The following is a 27,335-nucleotide window of genomic DNA, read 5'->3' on the forward strand; positions in this document are numbered from 1 at the left end:
GACTGCTGTAATAAGAGCAGCCATGGCCAAGCTGATGAGCAACGGGAAAAGCCCGTTCAGAATCTGCCCACGCCCTTCAGAAAGTCACAACTGTCACCTAAACTGCTGGAATTTCAAATACGGTAAAAGCTATTATACTGCTATGATCATCCATTTCCAAGGCAACACACTTTCAAAGGAGTTTTCTCTAGAATTCAGTTGACTTTAGACCAATCAAGTAGAAAACAACTATTCATAGCTGTAATTTTCTAATTTTGAATATACCCAGCTTTGGAGAAATGAATAATGGAATCCTCCAAGATTTGATTGCACCTTATCAAAGGCTCCTCGTTTTTAGCCCAACAACTCCAGTATGTCAGCTTCATCATATAGTTAGTATAGAGGGTCAGATCAGAAGTCCAAAGACCTTGTTCTAATTCTGACTCCCAACACAGCATGTGTGACCTCAGGCAAATTGCTTAGCCTGTGGGAACCTCTGATTTGTATTTCTAAAACAGGAATAATGTTTGTTCTGATTGCATCAAGGGCTATGGAACAGTTAGGGTTCTGTGTATGAAAGCCTCTATATGTTATATAGCACTACACAAAAATAAAACATTTTGCAACATATAGGCAACTTGGCTTAGTCAATTCCCTGAATGCCCTCTGAACTATGCACAAAGACCCAGAGAAAACTTTCAACACCATCCAAAATAACTTTGATGGAAAACTGCAACTTGCAGCAAAGGAGAAAAAAGCAAAGTGTGAAAACATAAAAAGTGCTCTGAGAAACATTTTATTACGGTCATTGAGGCCCTCCTGAGACCTTTTCTGATTTATTTTTAAAGAAAATACATTTCCTGATCACAGACTTCAAAAGTACAATGAACAAAAATACTCTGTTGTACTTAGTAATAAAGGTTTCAAAATTCCTCTGGCTAAAGAAAATCTCCCTTTGCATCAGAAATGTCTCCTCTTGTCCTAACTATGACAAAATAAGCTAACAAACCAAAACCAAAGTATAAATCGCCATAAACACTTCCATGCTCTGGTGACATATGCAAAGTCACTTTGGATGGAAGTCATTGCGGGAGCAGAAGCAGGGCTGAGGTTTTGTGTCCTCTTGACCTCGTCATCTGATCTCTTCCTTACATCATGTGAGTCACAGATAAAAAAGGCCTGGGTATGATTTACAGCCAATGCTACTGAAATATTCACCCAGAATGAATTGCCCCTCCAACCTTCTATACTTCTAAAATTGTAGAATTGGTATCCTTAAGGGATTATCTTGGCTGCCAGTGGAATAGTACATGAAAATAGACAAAATCATAGAGCCACTTGAGAAGATAAGAATGCACCTCATGTGTCAATGCCAAAAGCTTTTGCTGAGATTCACCAGTGGCAAAAAAAAAAAAAAAAAAAAACTACTTTATTTGGCACACTGATATCATAGGAATAAATATTTGCAGAAAAGGTTATAAGATGTAAGCAGAAGTTGGGAGTGGTTCTGCAGATAAACAGTGTTGAGAAAAAACACAAAATCATAACCATAAAGCTCCATTTAAACTCAGGTTAAAAATCAGTACTTCAACTTACTGTATGCCTTATATATAGATGTGCTTTTATCACGGCACTGAATACGCATAATTATTCACCTGAAATTGGTACGTTTCATTTTCTTTTGTTTTTTCTTTTTTTTTTTGGCAGACTTTCACTCTGTCATCCAGGCTGGAGTGCAGTGCCATGATCTCGGCTCACTGCAACCTCCGCCTCACGGGTTCAAACAATTCTCGCACCTCAGCCTCCTGAGTAGCTAGGACTACAGGCACACACTGCCACACCCAGCTAATTTTCATATTTTTAGTAGAGATGGGGTTTCACCAAGTTGGCCAGGCTGGTCTCGAACTTTGACCTCGGGTGATCCACCCACCTCAGCCATTTCCTCAAATATTAGTCAAAGATAATGAAATTATTTTTTAGATGGAACTCTCCTCGGTGAGGCCTCACATACTTGGTCAGCGTTGATGGCTTGCCTTAGATAACCACTCTTGTACTCATCATGCTTTCTCCTGGCCCAGAGCCTTGTTTTGTGCTGTTCTTGTGACCTGCAGTGTTTTTTTCACTTACAGCCTTCACCAAAATTTTTTTTCTCATCCTTCAGATCTCAACTCAAGCATAACTTTCTCAGAGAAGCCTTTCCTAACCTCCCTACCTTGATCAGAACCCACCTTTTATCAAATCTCACAGCACCGTGGGCCACACTCCAACAGTACATACCAAAGGTAGAACTTAACATTTATTTGTATGGGTATTCGATTAGTTAGTGTCTCTCCAAACTGACTACAAGCTCCCCAAGGGTAGAAAGTCTTTAATTTTGTTCACTATCATCACCCCAACATCTAGCACAGTACTTGGTACACAGTGTAGACCTTCAATAAATATTTTTGATGAAGAAATGGATGGATTAATGAGGCATCTCATCCTTCCTGATACTGATACTGATGTAGTTAGTAATTATCACATTTTTTTAAGTTTACCTGATTTGTGTTATTTCCCCCACCAAAATGTCAGTTTTTATAAACTTTTCATTTCTACAGCCCCAGTGCCCAGGACTATGCCTAAAAAGTACTCCATAAATATTTCTTAGATTGGATTAAAGTGAACTGAATTGAAATGAATTGACTTGCACTGCACTGAATTGAAGTCTCAGGGATCTCGCTGCATCTCTTTCCTCAACCTGTTACAGTGGCTAGCCGGGTGCCTGCCCCAGTACCATGAAGGATGATGACAAGCTTACAAGCTTACAGTTCATACAAATAGATCATATCTCAATGAGATCATGCATTCATTTGGCTTTCTGGCCAGAAAAAAAAGTTGAAAAGCAGTTACATTAGCTTATTTCCTCTCGGGGGAACCATGGAGAAAAGAGTAAAAGTCCCTATTTACCAAACAAAATGCTGAGAAAATATTTTTCCATTTAAGAAGATGACAATCAGTGAAAGTGACAAAAATAAATAAAAACTTACCACATACTCAAAAAGTTGCACAATTGCCTAAAAGCCAAACTGTAATTGTCAATGTGCTGGCATTTGGCACAGAGTTCAGGATTTCAAGGAAGCAAGCCACTCTTTTATGAACACTAACAGAAATGTCACAAGCAGCTTTTGATTAAACTATGATTGTCACAGTATATAGGAATGAACTAACATATGGTATTTTTAAAATAAACTACTAACCACATCCAGTGGTTTCACAATTAAAGAATGGTTCATTGCTTACAAAAATTCCCCTAGACCCAGCTGTCTTCCAAAAAAGTCCCACTGCCTGACTCTGAATTTCCTCTGTCATCAGGCAGATTACCAAGAGGCCAGCCTTGGATTTGGTGTGGATGCTCAGGGTACCATCTTTGTTAAAGCTGGACCTTAGTCCAGCTTTATCTTGTGGCTGAACAAAGACTTGAGGTAACCTCCTATAAAAAGTATAAACTGAATTGCAAAGTTATATTAAATAATCTGCTAGAAGACTAGGGTATGTTTAAAAAGAAATTTTAGAGAGCTGAAGATATTTATCATATGGTATGCTGGTAATTTTAAAAATCAGCTATTAGGAAAAGGACTAGCATAACTATAAGACAAGGCCCAAGTTTCTTATAGGAGGAACATCTGGTAGAGATGAGTCTAAAACCTACACAAAGAGGTAATGATAACATAAGAATAAAGAGAAAATAGTTAGAGAATCACTGTGATCATTTGAAAACCATGGTGAAAAAACTACTCCTAGGAAACTAAAGATAAGGCAGGTAAAGGCCACTTGAAACCGGTTTGAGAATAGGATGGTCCATAGCTGGTCCTATTAAGTTATAGAGAGCTCTATTTTGAGGGGGTAAGATGTTAGCCTTTGCCATTCACCCAGTGATTTTTCTTTAATCTCATTGTCTTTCTTGATGGTGTTCCTCTACTTCCTCTGCATCTTTCTCAGAATAAGTCATCTCCTCTCTCTCCCTTTACTTTCAGTGTTACCCCTGCACTTCTCCCTCTATTCCCTATGACTGGCCAAAATACAGAAATCAGTGACATTTTTAAAACTCAATTGTTATTTAAAAATAAATATATTCTCCAGGTTGTTTTTTCTTCTTATACATTGTCCTGATTGATTTCTTTTTCATCTGAACTTGTATGAGCCTTTTACTAAATTAAAGGTTCCGCACTCCCACTCAATCACTAAAGACAGCACCTTCTCTCCATCTGCCAGAAGAAGAGGAAAGCATCTTGGCCACTTCTTCCTATACACAAAAATGTACAAAGGACATCCTCAAATTTATCCTATTGTATTAACTGCTTAGATGCTTTTACTAATGTCAGAAAGAATCATAAAATAATAGGATAAAAGAGGTTTAAGGAAAATGTAGCATAGACAGATTTCCAAAGTCAGTTTCATGAAGAGCAAAAATCTATAAACCTCCCAAGTTTGGTTGGAGCATGCAAACAACAGCTCAGAAAACTTTCTGCCACACTTTTCAAAAACTTTGGTTAGCATTTGATCTAACTGAAATGGCCACTGGAATGCCAGCTACCTATCTTCAGTCTTCTTAACCAGAGTATCTTTTGCTCAAAACCTATATTTAGGAATCAGAGGAGCAAGGAAGAGTATTAGCTGTGTCTGTGTGTGGACATCAGTAAAAAATAATCCAAAATCCTTTTGAAGCTTTTTTGCCCATCTGCTTGGTTGTTTTGTTTGTGGCATTCAGCAGTGTCACAAGAAGTAACAAAGTACAATTAGACAAATAATTGACTTAGGATTTTATAGTTGCTCATGCGTGTGTTCTGGATACTGGGTGAATCTGCAGTAAATTTCTAGTTATAGAAACTGCTATTTCCATACCTTGGTAACAGAAATTGCCCTATTTTCTGAGGAAAACAACTTCAGCTTTGAACGAACACAGCTAGCTAGACAGCCCACATGTTTATTGTACATTTGCATCCAGGAGTCATATTTTCCATTACACTTAAATTATTCCTACCCAAAGCCTCATAAATGAAGTAGAATCAGTTAAATGTAATTGCTTTATCTTGTGGTCTTTGTGGTAAAATTTTGATAAATGGCAAAAGATAATGTTGATACAAATTGTTGAATCACAATACCATCACCATCAGGAATAGTTTCTAAGTAAGGATATCATGTGCAACGTGTTTTTTTAAATAATAGAATTCTGCTAATTGGCAAATAGCAAAAGAATAAAACATTCCAGTGATGCTCGTTTCAGAATCAGTAAATCATAATCCTGACAAGGGTGCTAAAGTCATCTTATTTCATCTCTGAAAGCAACATGGACCTTAATCTGTATATCTATCCCAGATACACATATAGTACCAACTCTTAAAGTTCTCTATGTAAAAAAAACTCCACAAACAGCCTCAGTGACACATCCAGTAATTAACAAATATCACTGCCATAAGTAACCTCTTTTATGCTCTATCCTCACTCAACACAGTGGAATATGAACCCTAAATAAATAATCGTAAGCAAACGCAGGCTTATTCCAACTCAGAAAGCTATACAGTTCTTTAGGGAAATGCCGTCTTATAATATTTTGCATTCCAACACTTACCTGCATGTTTTCATGCATTTTAATATTTTAATATATTTCCCATGAGAAAAAAATACACAAGTAGCACTTTTATCTCTGTTTTAAAAACATGGACAATTTCTATTTTAATTATGTACAAATTAGTTATTGCAAATTGTAGAACTACAGCATAAAAAAAGACTTTTCCTGGTATTCTCTCTTTTCATTTCACCATGATGCAACTCACTCTAGTGGACAGTTCTTCGGTTATTTATATTTTAATCACATTTCAGTAAGGATTTAGGTTGGAGGGACAGCATTTTCTTAACCAAGATAGTTGTAAATTTTCTTGGATAGACCAGATTATTTTAACCTAATGGGTAATTTCTGGGCATTTTATCTACCTATCCACTCAACAAATATGCTATTGCAGAACATGATTCAAAAGAAGTATGCAATATTGCCTCTGCCTTTGAGTCTCTAATGATAATACTGAAGAGATGACATACATCCGAATGACAGAGGTAAGTCACCACTTGAAGCATTACAGATCTAAGTATCAGATTGTGTAATGTAGATAATACTTGCTGCAAGAGTTCAAAAACTGGGGAAGTTATTATGAGTTCATAAAAATGAACTTAAAGTGGCCTTGCTGAGACACAGTACACCTATAATTTTCATTAAACTATGTAAAATATTGAAAGTAGCAGAGGAAACTTTGTTACATTGTCACTTTACTCATTACTTTAAGTAATGATGAGCAATAGAAGGATTGTTTGTTTGCACCGCATGTTCTCACTCATAGGTGGGAATTGAACAATGAGAACACATGGACACAGGAAGGGGAACATCACACAGTGGGGCCTGTTGTGGGGTGGGGGGAGGAGGGAGGGATAGCATTAGGAGATATAGCTAATGTTAAATGACGAGTTAATAGGTGCAGCACACCAACATGGCACATGTATACATATGTAACTAACCTGCACGTTGTGCACATGTACCCTAAAACTTACAGTATAACAAAAAAAAAAAAAAAAGAATTGTTGGCTAGATACACAAAACAAGGTAATTTTTCTGTTCCCAAAGAAATGACACCCGGGGGGAAAGGGGAATAAATACTGTTTGCTAGAAAAAAAAGAAAAAAAAAGAAGGATTGTTTGTTTGTTTGTTATTTAATTAAGGAGAGACTATAGAACTAATATTTTAGATGTCTGGCAGCCTTGTCCAAAATAACCCCCTTCTATTTCAAGGATGAACTTAAGGCTGAAATTCCAAATAAGAAGTATTGCCTTAGGAATTCAAAGGAAGTGGCAGACATAAGAGAAACTTTGAAGGAAAAACCAACAGGGCTCAGTGCGTGGCTGGCTATGGAAGAAAAAGAACAGAGAAGGATAAAGGATAACTGGGATCTTGATTCTACATTAACCAGGAAAATGGAGACTCCTTGCTCACAACACCTCTATAAAAGTGATGAAAAGTCAAGTAAGACTCCTATCCATGGGAAGGTTATTAAAAGAGCCTAACATTCCTGCCTCCAGATTGTGGTCATTGAAGAATTCCAGAGAATTTATTTATACAGTAGGCCCGTGGTCCCTCACCCCAACTACTTCTGCATTTACGAGTTCACACTCATAAAGCCCTGAGTTTAAATCCCTGGTATTAAGAACCCTTGTTCTTTAAGAATTATTTCCTTCTATATGAAAAAGTTCCTAAACAGAATACTATTTCAAGAAGACCCTTGCCAATATCTTTCTTTTTGTCAGTGCATTCAAATCACACACACTCACACAAACTCACAAATACACATTCAAGCTTCCTGCCTTGTAAATTTGAATCCCAAACCACAGGATGTGACCTGCCTTCCGCTTAGGTGGTAATGCCTGTGGCAGTCATTTATACCCCATTTACTTCACTAAAGTAAATTTCACACTGAAATTCTGCACACTATTCTGGTTTTCCCCCATTTTCCACCCTAAGTCACAATCTCTTTTTAGCCCTGAGTACCCCAGCACCTGGAGTATGCTAGAACCCTTTGAGGCCTCCTGAACTCATAAGTCACTATAAATAGCAACAACATCAACTCTCCCATGACACGTGTAAACACACTATTCATAACATCTCATGGCATGATAACATAGAATAACTATTAGAACAGAATAGCCAGTGGCAACAAGAAATGAATAGTGTAAAATCTGCCATTTGAAGGGCACTTCAAGGTGACTTCAAGAGAGCTGCATTTCAGAAACTCAAGGCTCTCTAAGAGACTTATGCAATTAACTGGCCAAAGAAGCAGAAGCACTATGACACAGTCCTCTTGTATTCACCAGCATCACAGAGGAATAAACAACAATTATTTGTACCACACAAAACACAACATTGTTGAGCCAACCCATTGCCACCAAAAACACAAGTATGCCAAATATTTTTCCTTTCTGCACAACACTGCCTCCAAATTGTTGACTTGTCCCACCCAACAGCCCTTCTTAACCAGATTAATTTCACAAAGAAAGAGCCGGAAAGAGATCCTTCTTATAAAAGAGAGAACAGCCTATTTGATTTCAGGCGTCCAGAATGGGGGATTACAACTGCCAACTAAATTCAAGGACACCCTTGGTACACCAAGCCACTTGCTGGTGGCAGTATTCCACACAAAAGAGCAGCACAAAAGACAGCACCTCTGCCCCTTGAAGTCCTTGTTCCCTTGGTCCTCTCACCTGCCAGCCAACATGGAGACTGACACTCACTGGCATGATAAGAGGCTGAATTTAGGTTGCTTCTCCCAAATACGCCGTTGGGAGCCAAGAGCCAAGCCGACAGCTAAAGCAAAAGAACACCTAGTGAGAATTTGTGGCAGAAAAGACCAGAAGAGCTTAAAGAATAGTGGTTATTGTTTACAAGGAATTAAGCTCTACAGAGTTTTAGCCTCGAGTTTTTGGCATTACCTGTGTATGATGGATAGGAAAAGATGAGCTTGAAGAAGGCAATCATAGTAACTCAAAATAATAATTGCTAACCATTATTGCTAACTATATGCAGTGCTCACTTCATGTTCAGAATACTATGATTAAAATCGATCATCCCCTTTTTACAAATGAGGAAACCAGAGCACAAAGAAGTTAAGTAAATATCCAAGGTTACACTGCTGGTATGAACTGGGATTCAAGCTCAAGTAAACTGGCTCAAATATGCACTCTTAACCGCTCTGATATGCTCCCTTTCCAGTAAAATTACAACACAGGTGTCCCTTCTGAAAAGGCAAAGTGTAAGTTTTAAAATATTTTTTAATACAAAAAGCTTTTGTACTCAGACCTAAAGACAAAGTACTTCCTCCTACTTATATAAGGTGAAAAATAGAGAAGAGGATGAAAGAGATGGTATAGTTTTGTGTTTGTGTTTTGTTTTTTAAACTGGGACAGGTCTACCTCATTTTCATACATTTCCAAAGCCTTTTCTCCTATATATAGATCGATTTTTGAGAATACCAATGGCATGTCGAAAATTAAAGAAACCTTACTTTATGGTATCAAAATTAAGGATCTTGCCTGAAAACATTTTAAAAATCAAGAAAAAGTACAAATGTACCCAGAAGTATGAGGTCAGGTTGGGAGGGGTGTGCACTGGGAAAAGGGGAAGTCAAATGACACAACACCAAATATTCTTGGCTCTTATGAAAAGCTACTCTGTTCATTTACCCGGAAGCACCAAACAAAAGCAGCTGCCCATTTCTCTGTTTCAGTTTCCTGAATATAACTGGATCACCAACCAGCATCCATTGTCCCAGGCTCACAGAACAATGTTCACTAGCATAAATCCGTCAGTTCTGGTACACATCCAAAAAGCTAAAAAAGAATACCACAAGACTGAATGAGTGTCCGTATGGACATACCTAGCGCTATGATTCCACAACAGGCAAGACCTGTGTGTGAGAGGCAGTTAGCACCTCCAAGCATGAATGCATGTTCATGCTTGTCAAGAAATATCTTACACATCAGATCAAAATGCTGAACAGGATGTTCTGTTTGTAGCTTTGTTTCCTACCATCTTACACATCTTCAGGATCTCTACAGTCACAAAGTAGCCTGTGATGCCCCCATAAGTATCCCTTGGACACTAACAAAATGGGAGGCACAGAGGCCAAAACCATCTAGGCTGGGAAGGTGTGCTGTGTTTCCAAAGCCTATCTCAGCCAGGACCACCTTCCCACCCACTTTTTGGGCAACCCTCAGAGGATGGCAGCTGCTAACTTAGAAAAAAAAAATGCACAGTGGAGGAGGCAAAAGGATTATTTTTAAGAAAGAGCACAATCTAACTTTTCTCTCAACCACCCACTCCACACCACCTCCTCATTCCCTTGTCTCTCCTGCTTGTTCTTCCATTTCGCTTTCCTTCCCAGCTTCTCTCTCCCCATGGCTCAGTGCACCACACTCTCACACACGTTTCCTCCTCTGTGTCCCCAGCTGGGACACCAGCTCTGACGCCACCCTGGGAATAGCAGTTGTGAAAGGACTTGGAGCTGCTGCGGAGCTCAGAGGGGGATACGAAGCTAGCTCGCTTCCTCCTCAGAGCTCCAAATGTGTAAAAATCAAACACCCATTTATTTTTTAGAAACCGGGTCTTGACACCAAAGCCATGAAGAAAATAGAAAGCGTTAGGTTATAAACTAAATAAACCTGTTAATTATGTCATCTTCTTAATGTGCCTAAATACTGGAAGATATTTCATTTACTTCTTATAAATGCCCTTTCATGTTTTTGTAGAGACAGGGTCTCACTATATTGCCACGGATGAAGCACAGCAGCTATTCACAGGGGCAATCATAGAGCACTACAGCTTCAAACTCCTGGGCTCTGATGATCCTCCCACCTCAGCCTCTGGAGTACCTGGTACTACAGGCATGTGCCACAGTGCCAGCCCATGCCACCTTAATATGGCTTCTGAAGGGGGGCTGCCTGCTCTGTGGAACTGAGCATTTTTAAGTGTATATGAAAAATTAATGTGCCTTGCGGTTCAGTTTCATCCCTCACCTGTGGTTAACAAGCAGCTCCACACACTTGGGAATTACCTACCCAGACCAAAATCCCACTTTGGCGATAGACAAAATAATGAGGCACTTTCCAAAGTGGGATAATTAAAAGCAAAGACCAGATTTTATGTGTCAAGGGAGAAAGGCAGGGCAGGAAAATATAAATATGATGTTCCAGGCTTAAAAACAAGAAAATCAGCTGGATCTCTATCTAGGATATAAGAAATATTTAGACCAATTAAAGCAATGCTTACGTCTTTCTCTGTAGTAATTCACTCATTCAGTTACTCCTCAATAAACATGTATCGAGAACATACTATGTGCCAGGCATTGTGCGGCACCAAAGATAACAAAGTGAGCAAGACAACCTGATCTTTGCTCTCATGGAGTTTACAATCTAGCATCAGCTCAAGACAAATCTGTAGGCTCTCAAAAATCACATGTTAAAACATATATTCTGAAGGAAACATAAGGCGTTGGGAAAGAATAATGAAGGGGAATCTGCACTAGAGAGAGTAGTAAGGAAAGGACTCTCTGAAGAGGTAAAATTTAAAAGCCAGAACATACAGGAACAGAAAAACTAACCAGGATAAGAATGGGCTGACCATTTCAGGAAGACAAGTTTGCATGGGCAAAGGCCCTGAGGCAGAAAAGGTTTTAGCACCAAGGAACTCCAATATCAATGTATCTGGAGTAAAGTGAGCAAGGAGAGAATGGCACATCACAGGACTAGAAAGACACTGGGCCATGATGCCCAATTGAGGTTTTATTCTTAGAACAATGGGAAGTTTTCAGCAGAGGAAGGACATGATCCAGTTTACACTTTATGATGATCAATGGTGCCTCTCTATGAAGAAATGCTTAAAAAGCAGAGACTGCTGCAGTGTCTATGTAAGAGGTGATGATTCCCTGGACAAAAATGTAACCGCAAAACTGAAAAGGAACAGACAAATTCAGATCTATTTTAAATGTTGAACCAACAGAAATCATTGAAGGATTGCATATGAGGGTGAGAGCAAGGAAAGAATCAAAGATGACTCCCATCAAGTTACTATTTATATATAGGTTTTTTGGTTTTTGTTTTTCTCAGAAGTATAAGCATCACATCATGCGCTGCCAGACACATGTGGGAATCTTGTCTATGGGACATGATATGTCTATGGACATAAGCAACTCAAACACCATAGGTCACAGAACAACAGAAACTGTTATGTGGCTGTTCTTGAGAGACAATAATAGTATAGTAGGCAAGGATTTCATTAATTCAGTTTTCCCACAACAATTTTGTCATCATGTTGGTGCCAGAGCCCTGTGGCTTCCCCCAGAATCATGGAGTTAAATGTCTTTCTATATCTAGGTGCAAAAACTCTGACTTTTAAACAGAACTGTACCAAATAATTAACTATCAATCCATCAAAGCAGCTGAGGATACACAGCAATTTCTAAGAGAATCTTCATGTCAAATTGGATAACTCATATCAAATATGCCAAAGGCATATTAGTGTATAACATTGATCAGCAGGAACAAAACTATAAAATGCATATTTATAAATAATTTTTTTATGATCACTGAACAATTTAGTCCTTAACAACTGTCTCTCCATAGGATCCCTTCAGAAAGCCAGTATACAACATAATGCAGTGTTCCCCCAGGAAGAAACCTCTGATGGGAAAGAGGATGGATTGCCTTGTTTATTTTACATGCTGTATTCAAACTGGTCCCCAAATGCCACAGAATGCAACAGTATTCCATGGTTGATACACATGCAGTCTCAGCATCTTCCTGATCTGTTCATTCCTTATGACCTATCTGAGTGCTGCTGGCACTGTTTCCATTGCCCTTCTCAAAAGCTGATATATAATTTTAATCTCAAAATTCGTGGGCCCATTTGTCTAGATGAGCACCTCTTTACTTTTTAACATTTATAGTGATGATGCACTCTTGTTCTAATCTGAAGAATGAAAGACAAGTTATAAAAGACACAGAGAGAGAGAGAGAGAGAAAGAGAGAGAGAGAGAGGGTAGACAATCACAGGCACAATGGACAGAACACTTGACACTGGCTCAGGCCTTGACAGAGGGATACAGAGCAAATCGAGATAAACGGTAGTCATTTATTTGGAAAAGAATGTTATCTTTTGTTTCTCCAGACTATTAACTGTGCCATGTTTATGTGCATTTTAAGGCCTTTTCTCAAAACAGACTCCACTACCTTAATCAATACATAAAGGATCCCTTTCAGACAGACTTTCCCCCAGTACTTCAGTAAACAGTACATAACTTGAGTCTCCTGCCTTCTGGTCCTTCTAAGTCTTAAATTTATTTCAATGCTTTTAATTTAGATTTCGTGATCCATCACAAGCTCTCCTCCAAGCTTCTGTCTTTAATTCGATGGTCCACCTGTATTGCTCCTCTTAGCACCGCACTTCTCTAGCTTCCTAAGCCACCTGCTCAGTTCCAACGATGAGACTATAAAAAATTCACATCACTATGCCTCACGCCCTCTTTAATTTAACTCTGTAAATTCACTTTTCAACACCCTTGAGCTGTTCACTCTAATTTGGCCTGTCATCACCTGCAATGACTGAATCCGATCTTTATCTGTGCCATCCATAATGCATTTTATTGCAGGGTCCATATTTCTGCAACTGTAGCAAAGACATGAAGAATGTACAGAGCTCTGCCAACATGAAAAGCTGTCACTGTGTAACTCCTGTTGGGGAATCTTCCAAAATTGGCATGTGTTTCTACTGCACATATTCATTCTCAGTTCAGCCACAATATTTGGCCCATGTAGCCAAATATTCTCCACATTAAAGAAACAAAAAGCAACATAAACATACATCTAAACACACAGCCTATCCTATCACTTGAATCCAAGGGTGTTCTTTGACCTCCTGCTATTCTGCTCTTATTAACACTTTTATCCAGTGTATGACATCTAATACATTCAACATCTTAACAACTGTGTCACTCTACAGACCTCTCTTACAAGATGATTTTCCACAATTCCTATTTAAATCACTGACGTGGCTCATAACCTGGTTAAATGTCACCTGTAATGCTGACATTTGGTAAGATATGTAAGTATATAGACATACACTCTCATCTTCACCTACTGTCTCAATAGGACCTATTTCTAAGCATAAACAATGCGAAAAATTCTTTAAGAGTCTTCCAGTTACTGTTTATTGCTGTAGTTAAATACCATCTGCAATATTACCCTATTACGCATAAAAATGTAGAATACACAGCTATGCCTAAACTTTGTCAGGCCTTTTCTGATCAACTCAGAATCTTACCAGATGACCTCCTAGATTAACCTGCCAGTACAAGCAAAGCATCTCCACGGACACTATCCTTTAGAACAGACCATGTCAGGATTACAGTGTCCCTCCCCTTTAGCCACAAGATTCAAAAAGGTGTCCTTCTCGAAGATGTAGGAGTGAGGCAGGGAGAGGCACCAATGCTCACAGAGTACTCACTGAGAGGTTTTAGGATGCTGCTGCTGGATTCATCAGCATTTTCAATATCTGATTTGTCAGAGTAGTTCTCAGAGATTCTCTCCTTTTCCTTCTTTTCTTTGTGGCCTGTCTTTCTCTTGTGACGTCTCCTCCTCCTGTAACTCTTCGGCACATGGACTCCAATGTAAATGGTATGGTGGCCTAAGGAAGGTACACAAATCACCAGTCAGTTCAAACCACATTCTCTACTGCAGATAAATTGCACAAGATACACAGATCAGAAGAAAATGTCTAGAAATTCAACATTACCATTCTATATTTGACAAACTCTAGAAAAATAAAATTTCCTCCCAATTTTCAATTAGCTTCAGTATAATTCAAGCTAGTGGTTGACACTAGGACTCTGTGAGAGTGTACTCTAATTCTGTCCAGATAGACTACTTTTGTTTAGGAAAACCAAGGAACATCAAACTGGAAATCAGAATCCTTCATGTTTGTCATACTCCGCCATCAATTAGCTGTCTGACCTTAAGCATGTATCTCTTAACCACTCTGGGCCTCTCCTCATTTCTAGGAGAGACTTAAACTGGGTAATCCCTAGAGGGCCCTCCAGTTTCAGCCTTACATGAGTCTATGATTATACGGGGTAGGGTTAGTGCCTGCTGGAAAAGGAGCTGCTGGCACTGCAAAAATAAAGATTTAACTTAAAGTTCAAAAAGTCATTTTGTTGGGGGTAAGGCTTTACATTAAAACTTTTTTTTTTAACCTAATCAGCAAAATAGAGACTTAGAACTGGGACAAACTGAGAAAAATAAGACATACTTGGAGAAAAGATTTTAGAAATACTCAAACATTCACACTAGGAAACAGCTAAAATGAATGTCAGCTACAGTGCCATTCTCATTTTTCTTTTTTCGTTTCCAAAAGTTTCTAAAAACTGGTTGTTGCAATGATAAAAATAAACCGAGCCCAGCAAAAATTGCCTTGAAGAGAAGGGCATGAGGAAAAAAGATTGTGAAATGCTTTCAGCTCTCTAGATGGAAGGAGCTGCAAAACTGACAAGTGGTATTATTTTTACAAAATCTAATAAGACAAAAAGAAAGAAACTCAAAGTTCCACATCATTTTTTAAATTGAAAAACTTCTACTTTCACTTTAAATACAGCATAACTTCTGTATTTTAGGAACTACCATTTCAGAAATAATGTGAACATTTTTTTCTGAACTGCAAGTTAGATTAGATTTTCTCATCTATGGGTTTTATTTCCCACTTCTGGAATTATTCCTTGATGACAACTTTGCAATGCAACAGCCAATATCACGTACCTACATGCAAATACATGTACATACAGTATGTATGATACAAACTGTCATGAACTACTTTCCACAATAACCTATGGGGTATATCTAAAAACACCGTAATTGGCAGGGGTGTTTCCTTCAATTGGCAGGCTTAAAAGAATTATATGCTCCTTCAGGAAAGATATTCCAGCTAAGCAACGCAGAACCTAAGTGAATGGGTTAGTATTCAAAAGAAGACATCAGATGCTTGAATGAAGTTGGAGGCATCTTTACATAAAGCAGGACCTCCTTCCCAACACACACGCAGCAACTCAGCTACTACAAAACACAGTGAAATTCTCCCCACAGAATGTGTGCCAGTGAGAAATGTATCATGTCTAACCATTTGCAAGCAAATGGTTCTCATGGGAAAGCTATATTATACGAGGAAGTAGGAAATGTCTCAGAAACAATGTGAATTAAGAAACAGTGTCAATTGTTTCCTGTGCTCCAGTTACTGAGGGAGTCCTGAAGTTTTATCTCAAGTCTCAACAATGTAAGTGAACAAAGCCAACCAATTGCTTCAATAAATCAAACACGAAATGCTTGGTTGTTTTCAAGAAAACACACACAAATTAAGAGGTTGAAAAATTTTTTTAAACCTGTCACATTAAATATTTTCTATTCACCTTATTAAATGCGGCGATTAAGCAAAAAATGGTAATTAAGCTACATTGCCATATTGATGTTATATAGAAAGATTTTTTAAATTATATTTACCCAAATCTGTACAGTACATTTGATCAAATCATTTAATATGGGTGAATAAGATGCTAAGGTAAGATTACTGGCTAGGAATTGTCATCGTTGTCAATCTAATGAAAGAGTTAGGCCAGTTCAGAGAGTGAGCCATCAAATCCTGGAGAGAAATGCACTTGACTTTTTGGAACCTACTTGAGTTGTCATTATCACATAAGTGGTGTCATTTTGTTCGCATCGTGATGATAGGCATCCTCTCGCAACAGATTTGGTCTATCCCCATTTCCTCCAACTCCTCCTCCTTGGTTTTCCCTGTGCACTTCCACACAGGTATGGGAGCTTTCAGAATTGACACTGCACTGTGTCATGACAGTGCACTGTGTCATGGTGCCCAGAGGCCAAGCAGAAATGTGGTTCCTCTCAAGACATGCCAAATTTTAGGCATTTTAAAATCAGCTTTACTGGGGTGTAATTTATAAACAATAAAATCCACTCATTTTAATGATACAGTCAATGATTTTAGTATATTTACAGAGTTGTGCATCGTCATAATCCAATTTTAGAACATTTCCACCAATCCAAAAAGATCCCTCATGTCCATTTGCAGTCACTCTCTGTTCCCACTCCTGTCTAATGCAACCACTCTTTTTTTTTTTTTTTTTTTTTTTGAGACGGAGTCTCGCTCTGTCACCCAGGCTGGAGTGCAGTGGCGCGATCTCGGCTCACTGCAAGCTCCGCCTCCTGGGTTCACGCCATTCTCCTGCCTCAGCCTCTCCGAGTAGCTGGGACTACAGGCACCCGCCACCACGCCTGGCTAATTTTTTGTATTTTTTTTAGTAGAGACGGGGTTTCACCGTGGTTTCAATCTCCTGACCTCATGATCCACCCGCCTCGGCCTCCCAAAGTGCTGGGATTACAAGCGTGAGCCACCATGCCCGGCCTGCAACCACTCTTGACCATTTTTTAAAACTCTTAGTGATGGCCTCTGCAAAGCTATCATTCTCTGGTACTCATATGGCAATGAACTTTTTGTAGACATCCTTACAGCACAATAAAATACAATATTCCCTGGATGAGGAAGATATTGCCTTCCAACAACTGCCAGAGGAAATCATGCCACTGGACTGAGCAATTCAAAACTTAAAGCATCCTCCTCCTCTCACACATGATTGGTAACTAAATTTTCCTTTTCTGTCTTGTGTTCAGGTAGCGGACAAGGAACATGGTTCCATCGTTAAGCAAACCTTGAGGGCCTCAGTGGCAGTGCTTGCTGCTCCATCAGTCACTTCTCAACATCTCTCACTTCAGCTTCCTTGCCTATAAGAAGACAGCAAGATAGCCTTGCTTTGGTGGATGGAGTAATATAGACATGCTGTCTCAAAGGGACAATCAAATACTTAACAACCTATATGTGCCAAGTAACCAAAATACCGAAAGTAAAATGAGCTGCAATGGAAGCTTTCTCACTGCCCCCACAGAATACTTGTCATCATGATCAATAGAAGCATCATTACTGTTGAAAATATGCTATGATTGATGAGAATATCACATGTGGATCTCAGTATTTATTTTCATTAAAATCTCTTTACCTGTTTAAGGGATATGTCATGAAGACTGATGACTATTTTTAAAATTATAAACTCATAAAATGACTGCAAGCTCTTAGGGAAGTCACAAAGCTGAGGGTATAGTATTGTTTTCCCTGTAATATGAAAAGGAGAAACTTGACAGACAAGCTTTCCAACCCAGCAACGGACTACAAAACAGTAAGACCATTAAAGAATCAGGGATAGTTAACCTGCTTCTTATACAGAACTTTTTAGGCTAAAAAAAAAAAAAAAAATTCTCCGCTAGAAAACTCAGGAAATACTGCTTCCAAAGATAATGTAAAAAGGAGGAGTGGAAAAAATGTTAAGAGCTATAATGTATGAGGAAGAAGTGATTGTTTTAAATGTTATCAAAATAAATGTTACATTCTTGCTACTGAAACTTCATGAAGTAAAACTACTGGAATCTACATTTGACAGTGTTCATTTAGGTGTGCTGTCAAAGAGCATTCAGTCCTTGATTTGGCAGTGGCTTCAGTATCATGTGTTCAAATAAATACCCTGCATGCCTTTCTCTGACAGATGGTGCAAGTTCCCAACAAACTCTAAATATCTTGGGAATATCTCCCAATCCTTTCCACAGCCAGTACTACTGGAAAGAAAACATGGCTTTCCTGGGTATCTCTGAATGTCAGAAATGATCACTACGTGATTTCTTGTTTCTTCCCATTCTTACATGCTCCACCCCAGTTGCAAGTAGGAAGTACTATGATGTTAACTCATCCAATTATCCCAATTCCTGAAATATTTCTAACCTAACTTCATACTTCTCATAGTTGCTATAACGTTTTCTGGCAAACAGAAAACTTACACTTAGTAACTCTGGAGCCATTCAAATTAAGGCAGCTTTCACAAATATACATTTTGCTACCAAGGATGATTTAACACTTTGAAGTATGAAAACCTTCAAGCCAGAAAAGGGTTTTAGATCAGCCAAACTACAAATTCTATAGCTGAGTGGATGGTTAACAACATATGCCTCTATATGTAAGATAGATCTATTAGCTCCTTCCTGGGAAACATGTTGCTGTGTTTACTGTACATACAGATGATAGCAACTATTTAGTGAATGCTTACAAGCATGCCAGGCACTGCGAGGTGTTTTATACCTACCTCCTCATGCAATCCTGCTCCTATCCCCATTGTACAGGAGCAAAAACCAGTTTGAGGAAGCCAAGGACATTATAACCAGTTAACTTTTTATAAAGTGTTCTCTTCATAAAACCCCATAGGAGAAATATGTCTCTGTTCTCAGTATCAAGACTAGTAGAGTGCTTCGTCACTCCTTTGATGGTGTGTTCTGTAAAACATACTATATTTATATCATAAATTTAATAACTTATGTCGCCTTCCTCATTGACTGCTAAAAAGAGAATAGACAAATTTTAGGCAAACCCATAGTGAATATATAGAGTTTCATGATGTGCATTTTATACACTAACCTCACTCTTCCAACTTTTCAACAGTCACTTTCCCTTCACCCTAAACCTTTTTGGAATAAGGTAGTATATAATTTTTTAACCTGATATGTCAGTACTGTACTCTATCTAAAGAATCACCAAAGGACAGGCAAAATCTTTACCCAGAAGTCTACCTTTCCCCACCTCCCACTATCCATCCCCTACCTCCAGCCTCTTACATACATCTCTAATTAAACACTGAGGTATGTTCCAGATTTGATTTATAGCCACACTCTTACTCTTTCAGCTGAATTTCTGTTCTCTCAAGTTCAAAGCAAAGATTCTACAACATGCAGTATTTTATATACTTCTTTCAGAACTAATCAGCAATATTCCCAAAATATGAGTTAAATACTGCCTTCCCTGGCTTATCTAACATAACCTGGTCTTCTGCCAAGGTGCCCAAGACATGTTGTAGCTATTGCCAAGAAGAATGTAGGTAGAACAAAATTAAGAGATTTATTTTTTTTTATTAAGAAAAATGTAGAAGAGGCAGAGACCCTGGATAAGTGACAGATTATAAAAAGATGCTGCAAAGACTTTACTTGTTGGACCAAAAAAAAAATCTCAGTTAAAAGTATATGCATAAGAAAAATTAAACCAAACTATAGTATCAAGTCCAGGCACAGTGGACACTGTGTGGCTGATACTTTTATTTAATAAGAAATGGACAAGTATGTATAATCCTAAACGCTTTAATAAAATACAAGTAATTTTTTTTTTTTGAGACAGAGTTTCACTCTGTTGCCCAGGCTGGAGTGCAGTAGCACAATCTCGGCTCACTGCAACCTCTGCCTCCCCAGTTCAAGTGATTCTCCTGCCTCAGCCTCCTGAGTATTACAGGCATGTGCCATCAGGCCCAATTAATTTTTTTTTTGTATTTTTAGTAGAGGTGGGGTTTCACCATGTTGGCCAGGCTGGTTTCGAACTCCTGACCTCAAGTGATCCACCCACCTCGGCCTCCCAAAGTGCTAGGATTACAGGCACGAGCCACCACGCTCAGCCAAAATACAAGTAATTTGTTAGCTTATTATTCTCAAACCCATAAGAGTGTCCATAAGCAGCTCTAATAAGATACAAGCAAAGTAACACTGCTAATTTACTGGTATAAATACCAGCTCACGAAAAGAAAACCCCCTTCAAAAAGCACAGTGTAATTCTGCAGTTACCAGGGGGTAAACCAGCCCTTTATGAAATTTTGCATGAGGGTCCAGACTCAGAACAAGGGATGATTTCTATTTTTATATATTGGATAAGGGCAATTTTTTACATAAAAAATAATATATGTGTTTATTAATAGATAATTACATATTACATATGTAATTTATGTACAGATAATTTTGAATACTGATGAGTAATTTATTTTAATTTTAATGCTACCAATTACACAGGACCAGGCATGCAAGCAAATGGCAAATGTGATGAAAAACAGGGAAATACTTTTCTTCCCACTGAACTGAACGGGAATTTTATATACTGAAAGCCTCCTAGAAATCCTCAAGGCAACCCGAGGTTCCCCAAGCAAGACTGATAAGAAATCTTAGCTTGTTACTTGAGGTTCACTGAGCACAGCACTATTAATATTTAATATTTGATGATGATAATAAGTGATAATCTCTAGGCAAGAACTAAGAGCTACAGAATAAAAGGTCTCAAAGGAGACAAAAGCTTATGATTGTTAGCTAGACTCCTGTCCTTTAGCTCAGCAAACATATGCATCTGTCTTCCAAGAGCTCATTTTTAACAAAACAGTTCTATTAATTATAGACTTAGATGAAGGTGAGCTAAGACCACACACTGAAGTTAAGCTTCCTTTGAAGTTTCCATTATTAATGGCTGATAATAAAGGCAAAAACTGACTGGCACTCTATAAAGTCTGAATTAGTGAATATGTTTATAGAAATACAACTTTATTATGTTCAGTGATCATCAATTATTTGAAAAGATCTTAGCTAGAAAAACAAGAATTTCCCCCTAAAGTTACTTCAGGAATCTACCTTAAGGAATTAACAGAATTAGAAATCAGGTTACCCTATGTAAACTGCAGTTCCTGAAGAGCTTTTCAATCTTCAAAGTTGATTCTCCAAAATAATGTTAACTTTGCTCTAGCAAAACCTTTAAATCCATATCTATAGATACAAAACATATCTATATCTATGTAATTGTATCTATATAATTGTATCTATATAGATATAAATTTACCTATACAAATATCTATATATCTCTATATAATCTTTATAGAGAGATTATATATAAATATATGTTTATTTAATGCACAATCTGAATTAAACATAGTCTCCCACTGTGTCTGGTACACAAAGGTGCTCTGTAAATGTTGATCCTATTTCTCCCTTCCCTTCTCAAAGGAGAAAAAACACAGCACAGTTTTTTCTCATTCCCACCCACCTCCAGCCCTGATAATAACTAACTTGTGAACACTCTTTGTTCTCCAGAACATTCACCTAGAGGAGGGCAAAAGAGTCAACCTCAGGCCTATTCTTAACTTGTCCCTTAATCGGCAGTTTTAGCCATCCTACAGAGTTGAGCTCTTCAACAAAGGCAGCACCTTCCATAACCTCAATCTTCCCTAACTCTGTCCAGAAGCAAGGGCTTGGCAATCTCCACCCTGATTTGGGCAAAGTTTCCCCCAGAGCTTTTAATGGCTCACTGCCAATCCGCAGGAAACAGGTCTGTAAGTCCTTTTACTTGCTCCGACGAGACAGAGTAGAGCCGAAAGGCCTAGGAAGGCCAGCACTAGGCAGAACACTGCTGAGAGTGAAAAGGAGCCAACCAACGGGAAGACATGAACCCTCCACTTATCCCGACACCCAGAACCACCCCACACGAGCTGCTGCATTGTAATATGCAGTACACATGCCGTCGGACAAAATCCACCTGTGAGCCAAACACAGAACTGACAGTTTCCATCATTTCTCTTTGGTCACCATTTGCACAACTGAATGGGAAGTAGGGCTGGAAGATAAAAAAACAATAGCTAATTCAGCGGTCATTGATAACTGGATTTGCAATTGCAGCCAGAGAGGCAGCTTAGAGAGACACATAAACGCACACGTTCACACTCTCATTCCAACCACATTGTCCATCTCTGACTCTATTATGGCTTCTCTTTTTGCAGTGGCCTAAGCCCTGGCTGGGCAATAGGATGAAGAGTCCTTGGTTGCTACAGACAGGTAATCTGCAATATAGTCAATACACTCATGGCTAATCACGTATCAACTATTTAATATAATATATATTCAATATAATTTTAATATATGTTAATCTATTATCATAATTATATATCACATATGCAAATATTACATATGGTTATATATCTTGTATTAGTAGATGAACATCTTTTTAAATATTATATATTATATAAAATATTGAAGTAAATATTTAATATATTAAATATTAATTTATATTTGTTATAAAATATAAAGCTCACATTATCCCCTTCCCTCATATACACATATGTAGGTAAATGAGATGTAGATAACACCATAGAGCTATAACAATCACCCAGAACTAGGAAAAGTGCTATGACAGACTTCTGTTAACCTAGAATCCCAGAATCTTCAGTACCGTGGTTTTCCACATGCACCCAGGAAAAAGAGGGACGACATTCATTGACACAGCAGCACATAATCATACTTTTAAAGTGGCCTAAAAATCACTTTAACTGGTTCAGCCTCTTCATTTACCAATGATCTAACTAAAGTCAAATAGGCAGTTAATGACGTATAGAGGCTAGGATTCCTAGAGTCCCTGGATATATAAGCCTTCCTTTCCCATTTTTCCACTGTCATGGTACCAGTCCTCCACCCATCCCTCCCATCCTCCACTGTCTGGAAAACACAGCCAAAAGAATAATAATGATTAATCCTTTCAAGTTAGTAATTATTAAGAAGGGAAAAATGGGCTCAGGATTCTCTGGAAATGTTTGTCTTAGAGATATAGAATAACAAATTGAAATCCACAACCCTTAGTTCCATAAACTGCTCCAAAACATGACAATGTTCTAGCTGGGACATCTGTCTTCCCACTTACTACTAGGGGTCACTCAAATGCTGAGGCCAGTCTTGTGTCTTCTTTCCCTCTCACCTCTACGTAAGCTCTGTCAACGCCTTTTATTCCTTTCAGTTCTTTCCACTTCCTGTTCTTCCAGGTGCTTCTCCTGGTTCTCATCCATCTCCCTACCTAAATTCCTTTTCCTCTGCAGAGGGAATCAACCTCAAGCACACTCTTTTGGGATAAGCACAGCCTTGGGAAAGTCAGAACACCTGGATCACCTCAAGTACACTCTTTTGGGATGAGCACAGCCTTGGGAAAGTCAGAACACCTGGAACACCTCAAGCACACTCTTTTGGGATGAGCACAGCCTTGGGAAAGTCAGAACACCTGGATCCTTGTCCCAGTTATTCCAACTCCTACCAATGTTACCTCGAGCAAATCATTTAACTTCTTCATGGTTCCTCTAGCCATCTATAAGCTGAGAATGTTGAACTAAATTTTCTCTAAGATCCTTTCTAGTTCTAAAACATCTATAATAATTCTAAATATTTTAATTAGTTAAGTGAAGTGGAGCACATAGAGAGAAATGCTAAAAGTTTTCTAGCATCACCTCAAAGTCTCTTCCTAACTTCTCATAATGATAGTTTTCTCTTGGGCACTCTTATTCCCAACTAACCATGACACCCACATTGTTAACAAAAGTTACCAATCACCTTCTTTTTGCCAAATCCAGTAGCTACTATTTAATCCTCATCTTACCGGACTTCAAGGCAGCATTCAGCACTGTCAATCGCTAGCTCCTTATTAAAAGCCCTTTTCTCGGCCTCAGAGGCTTCACCCTCTTCCCAGTTTTCCTCCTACTTCTATGACTGCACTTTGTTAATCTCCAAATTTTGGCACTTGCTGAGTCCAATCGAATCCCCTTCTCACTCCATTCTTTGACCCTGGGCAATATCATCCATTCCTATGGCTTTAAATGCTAGCTATATGCCTAGGACTCCCAGATTCATATCTCCATCCCTGTCCTGCCTTCTTAGTTCCTGCTTGTATAGTCAACTACTGGCTTCAGAGTTCTACTTCGATATCTCACAGGTGCTTCAAATTCAATATATACAAAAGGCTAAACTCCTATCATCCCCCACCACTCTTCCTCCACTGTTCCCCATCTTACAAAATGGTGCATGATCCCCCAAATTGCTCATAGCAGAAATCCAGAAGCAGCCATCCCCAGCCATACATCCACCCATCAATTCAACACACTTGTCTCCATCTTTTTTGTCCCCACTCTTGTCCAACCCAAAATCATCCCTCAGTTGGATCTTGGCAACAGCCCCCACACTTCTGTCTTTGCCCTCTTGGGACACTGTCTCCATCCAGCAGCCAAAGGAATCTTTTCTAAAATACAAATTTGCTCTTATCACTTCCTTGCTTAAAACCCTTCTGCAATGTTTCCTTAGTGCACACTCAATAAAATGCTAATATTTAGCATAACATAAAAGACCTTGAGTTATCTGGGTCCTATCCACCTCAGAACTCTCTCCCTGTTCACATGGTCCAGCTACTGTAGCCTTATTTCTGTTTCTCAAATGGGCCTACCTCTTTCTCACCTCTGGACCTTCACACATGCCTGCTGGAATGCTTCCCTGATTCTTCACCTAGCAAATTCCTTTTCCTCTTTTAGGTCTCAATTTAATGTTATTCCGTAGGAGATATATTCCCTGGCCTTCCAAGTAAACTCACCTATGTGAGTTTACACCTATGTATGTGATACATCTCTAAAATTGTATGTGATACATCTCTAAAATTGTATGTGATACATCTCTAAAATTACCATATCAACTCAACTTGTGTCCTTACCTAATGGCTGGTTTATTTGACTAAATAATAATCATGGTCCTAGTTACAATGTTATCACATTCAATGATACACATAAGCCTGGAAAAGCAACATATTAGAGGTCACACCTACAACTGTTCTTACCATTTTGATAGGCTTAAAGAAAAAAAAAAAAAGCACGGTCCATCGGTTACTTAAATTTAGTAAGAAGAGTTAACATAAGTACTAATCAACTGATCTGTTAATTACCAGACATCAGTATTAGCTTTAGTCTGACAGTGTTCTGCAGTCACAGCAACCACTGGTGAGAAAGTGTTGCATATAAAGATAAATTACATGCAATGATTACCTGCAAAGGAGATAATACCTTAAATTTATGGGGTTAATCCTGGGAGATTTCAAATTGCTTTACTTATATTCCTAGAAACACTAGGAGATGAGAGGTGCAAATTCTATCTCTTTGTACAAAAAACTGAGATTCAGAAATTAAGTAACTTCTTAATGGCTTACTGGAAGTATCAAGGTATTTTTCAGGTATTATCCAAAAATTCTTGGAGCATTTCTAGTAGGTGGCTAAGAAGATGGGTTACTCACTGCACTTTGCATGAAGGAACCATAACCACATGAAAATGATTTGCCTTGTATTATCTAGAAAGGCAGTGGCAGACCAGGAACAGAAAAAGGTCCTGAGACTACTGGTCCACCACCATGTTCTCTAAACCATAGAACAGATGGAATAAAAGCGAGTAAAAACTTGAATAATCAGATACTAATTTAATTTACCAAACACACGTATCCATTAGATTCAGTCATGGGCTTTCATTCTACCTTGAAGACATTTTCTTTATTTTTCAGTAGGAATCAAATTTCCTGTTGAAAATTTAATAATCAATTGGGGGTTGGGTAGTGATTTAACCCATCTATAACAATGTAATTCCATTCCTCTAAAGCTGATATACTGGCCAATATTACTAAAATTTAAAACCTCTTTTTATTCCCGGAAGTTTTTGGCCTGGTAAAAGTTACTGAGCATTCCACCATGAAAATAGTCAATAAAATAATATTTCATGAGGTCTAAGTAGAGTCTGTTCTTCCAAAAATCAACAGAGTACGAAGAAAGGTACACGCATTGGATATAGCCCTTTGGATAGCTGCCTTCTAATTCTAACTCTATGGAAAGGCAGAAACAATTTAGCAGATTTGAAAACTTTTTAGCTATTCAGAGAAATGAATTATTTAAGTCATCTATACTGCTGATTCAGTGGATGTCACTCACCACCCTCACTACCTTCACCTTTCATCCCACCTGGCAATCAGCAGATCCAGGGATGAATGCTGGAACCTCCCGTGAACCTATGCCACTGCAGGCTCTCATCTCAGTCACCTAAATGCAATCAGCCAAAAGACTAAAATAAAATAAAACAAAATAAAATAAAATCTCACCAGCAAGCTCATGACAGCAACAAGAAAGCCTCAACTGATCTTTATTATATTCTCATTTTACTCACTCTCATCAGGCCCAATTCTCAGTTCTCCCAATGATTTCTAATCTTGTGGTGATAAAAAAGGGGAAATATTTAGTTCAGGTTAGAATATGTAGTAGTATTTCTACACTGTTGCATAATCTCATTTAATTGGCACCTAAATTACATAATGGCCAGTAGGAAGCAGAATTATTCTAGTCTATGTGGCAGACAAGGAGAAATGCATTTCTATATGCATGTTTAAATACATATACACATACTAGACTCTTGAATCCTTCTCACTGGCAGAAAAACACTACATTCTTGAATCCGTTTTCCAAATGAAGCAACATTGCAGGCTTTATTATACAATGGACAAGCATTTGTCTTTTACCCAGTATACAATTATGGTTAATATCCCTCTTCTTGGAAAAAAAGACAATTTAACAAATTAAGGATAATGTGTATCAGAGCAGTCTAACTGTGAAAATTAGATTTCATACCCAGAGCTTAAAGGATGAGAATGAGTCCAAAGGGAAACAGAGAGTAAGCCTTGGGAAGTTTCACTGGATCATTCTGGCTTTAGTTTTCCAATATAAGAAGCAGTAGGTAAGCATGGTTAGGAAGGCAAAGGCTAGATGTAGGGAAAAACGAATTAAGCAAGTAAACAATATTTACGCCAGTAACAATTTGTAGAAAAGATTATAATAACCAAAGAAAATTATTGGTGAGGCTGTATCCATCAGAAAGAAAAACAACAGACAGTGGTGGAGTATAAAGCACTCTTGTTCCTAATGCCAGGTACAGCAGCAATTGCTGTTGGAAGTTCTTAAGAGTTCTAAGGTGAATGACATGCTCCATTGTTCCCATTTTACAAAGAGAAA

At 38.3% G+C, this 27,335-nt stretch overlaps 1 protein-coding gene across 6 annotated transcripts in view; it reads right to left on the reverse strand.

The window, feature by feature from the left end:
- SLC4A4 (solute carrier family 4 member 4) overlaps positions 1-27,335 on the reverse strand; it is a 491,407-nt gene that overhangs the window by 295,262 nt on the left and 168,810 nt on the right. For all 6 annotated transcript variants that reach the window (XM_055297381.2, XM_055297379.2, XM_055297378.2 and 3 more), the window contains one exon: positions 14,054-14,233. In XM_055297381.2, coding sequence (XP_055153356.1) covers positions 14,054-14,233 — 180 coding nt within the window. The remainder of the gene's footprint in view (positions 1-14,053; positions 14,234-27,335) is intronic.

This window comes from Symphalangus syndactylus, chromosome 10, assembly GCF_028878055.3.
Source record: "Symphalangus syndactylus isolate Jambi chromosome 10, NHGRI_mSymSyn1-v2.1_pri, whole genome shotgun sequence".
Taxonomy (NCBI): Eukaryota; Metazoa; Chordata; class Mammalia; order Primates; family Hylobatidae; genus Symphalangus; species Symphalangus syndactylus.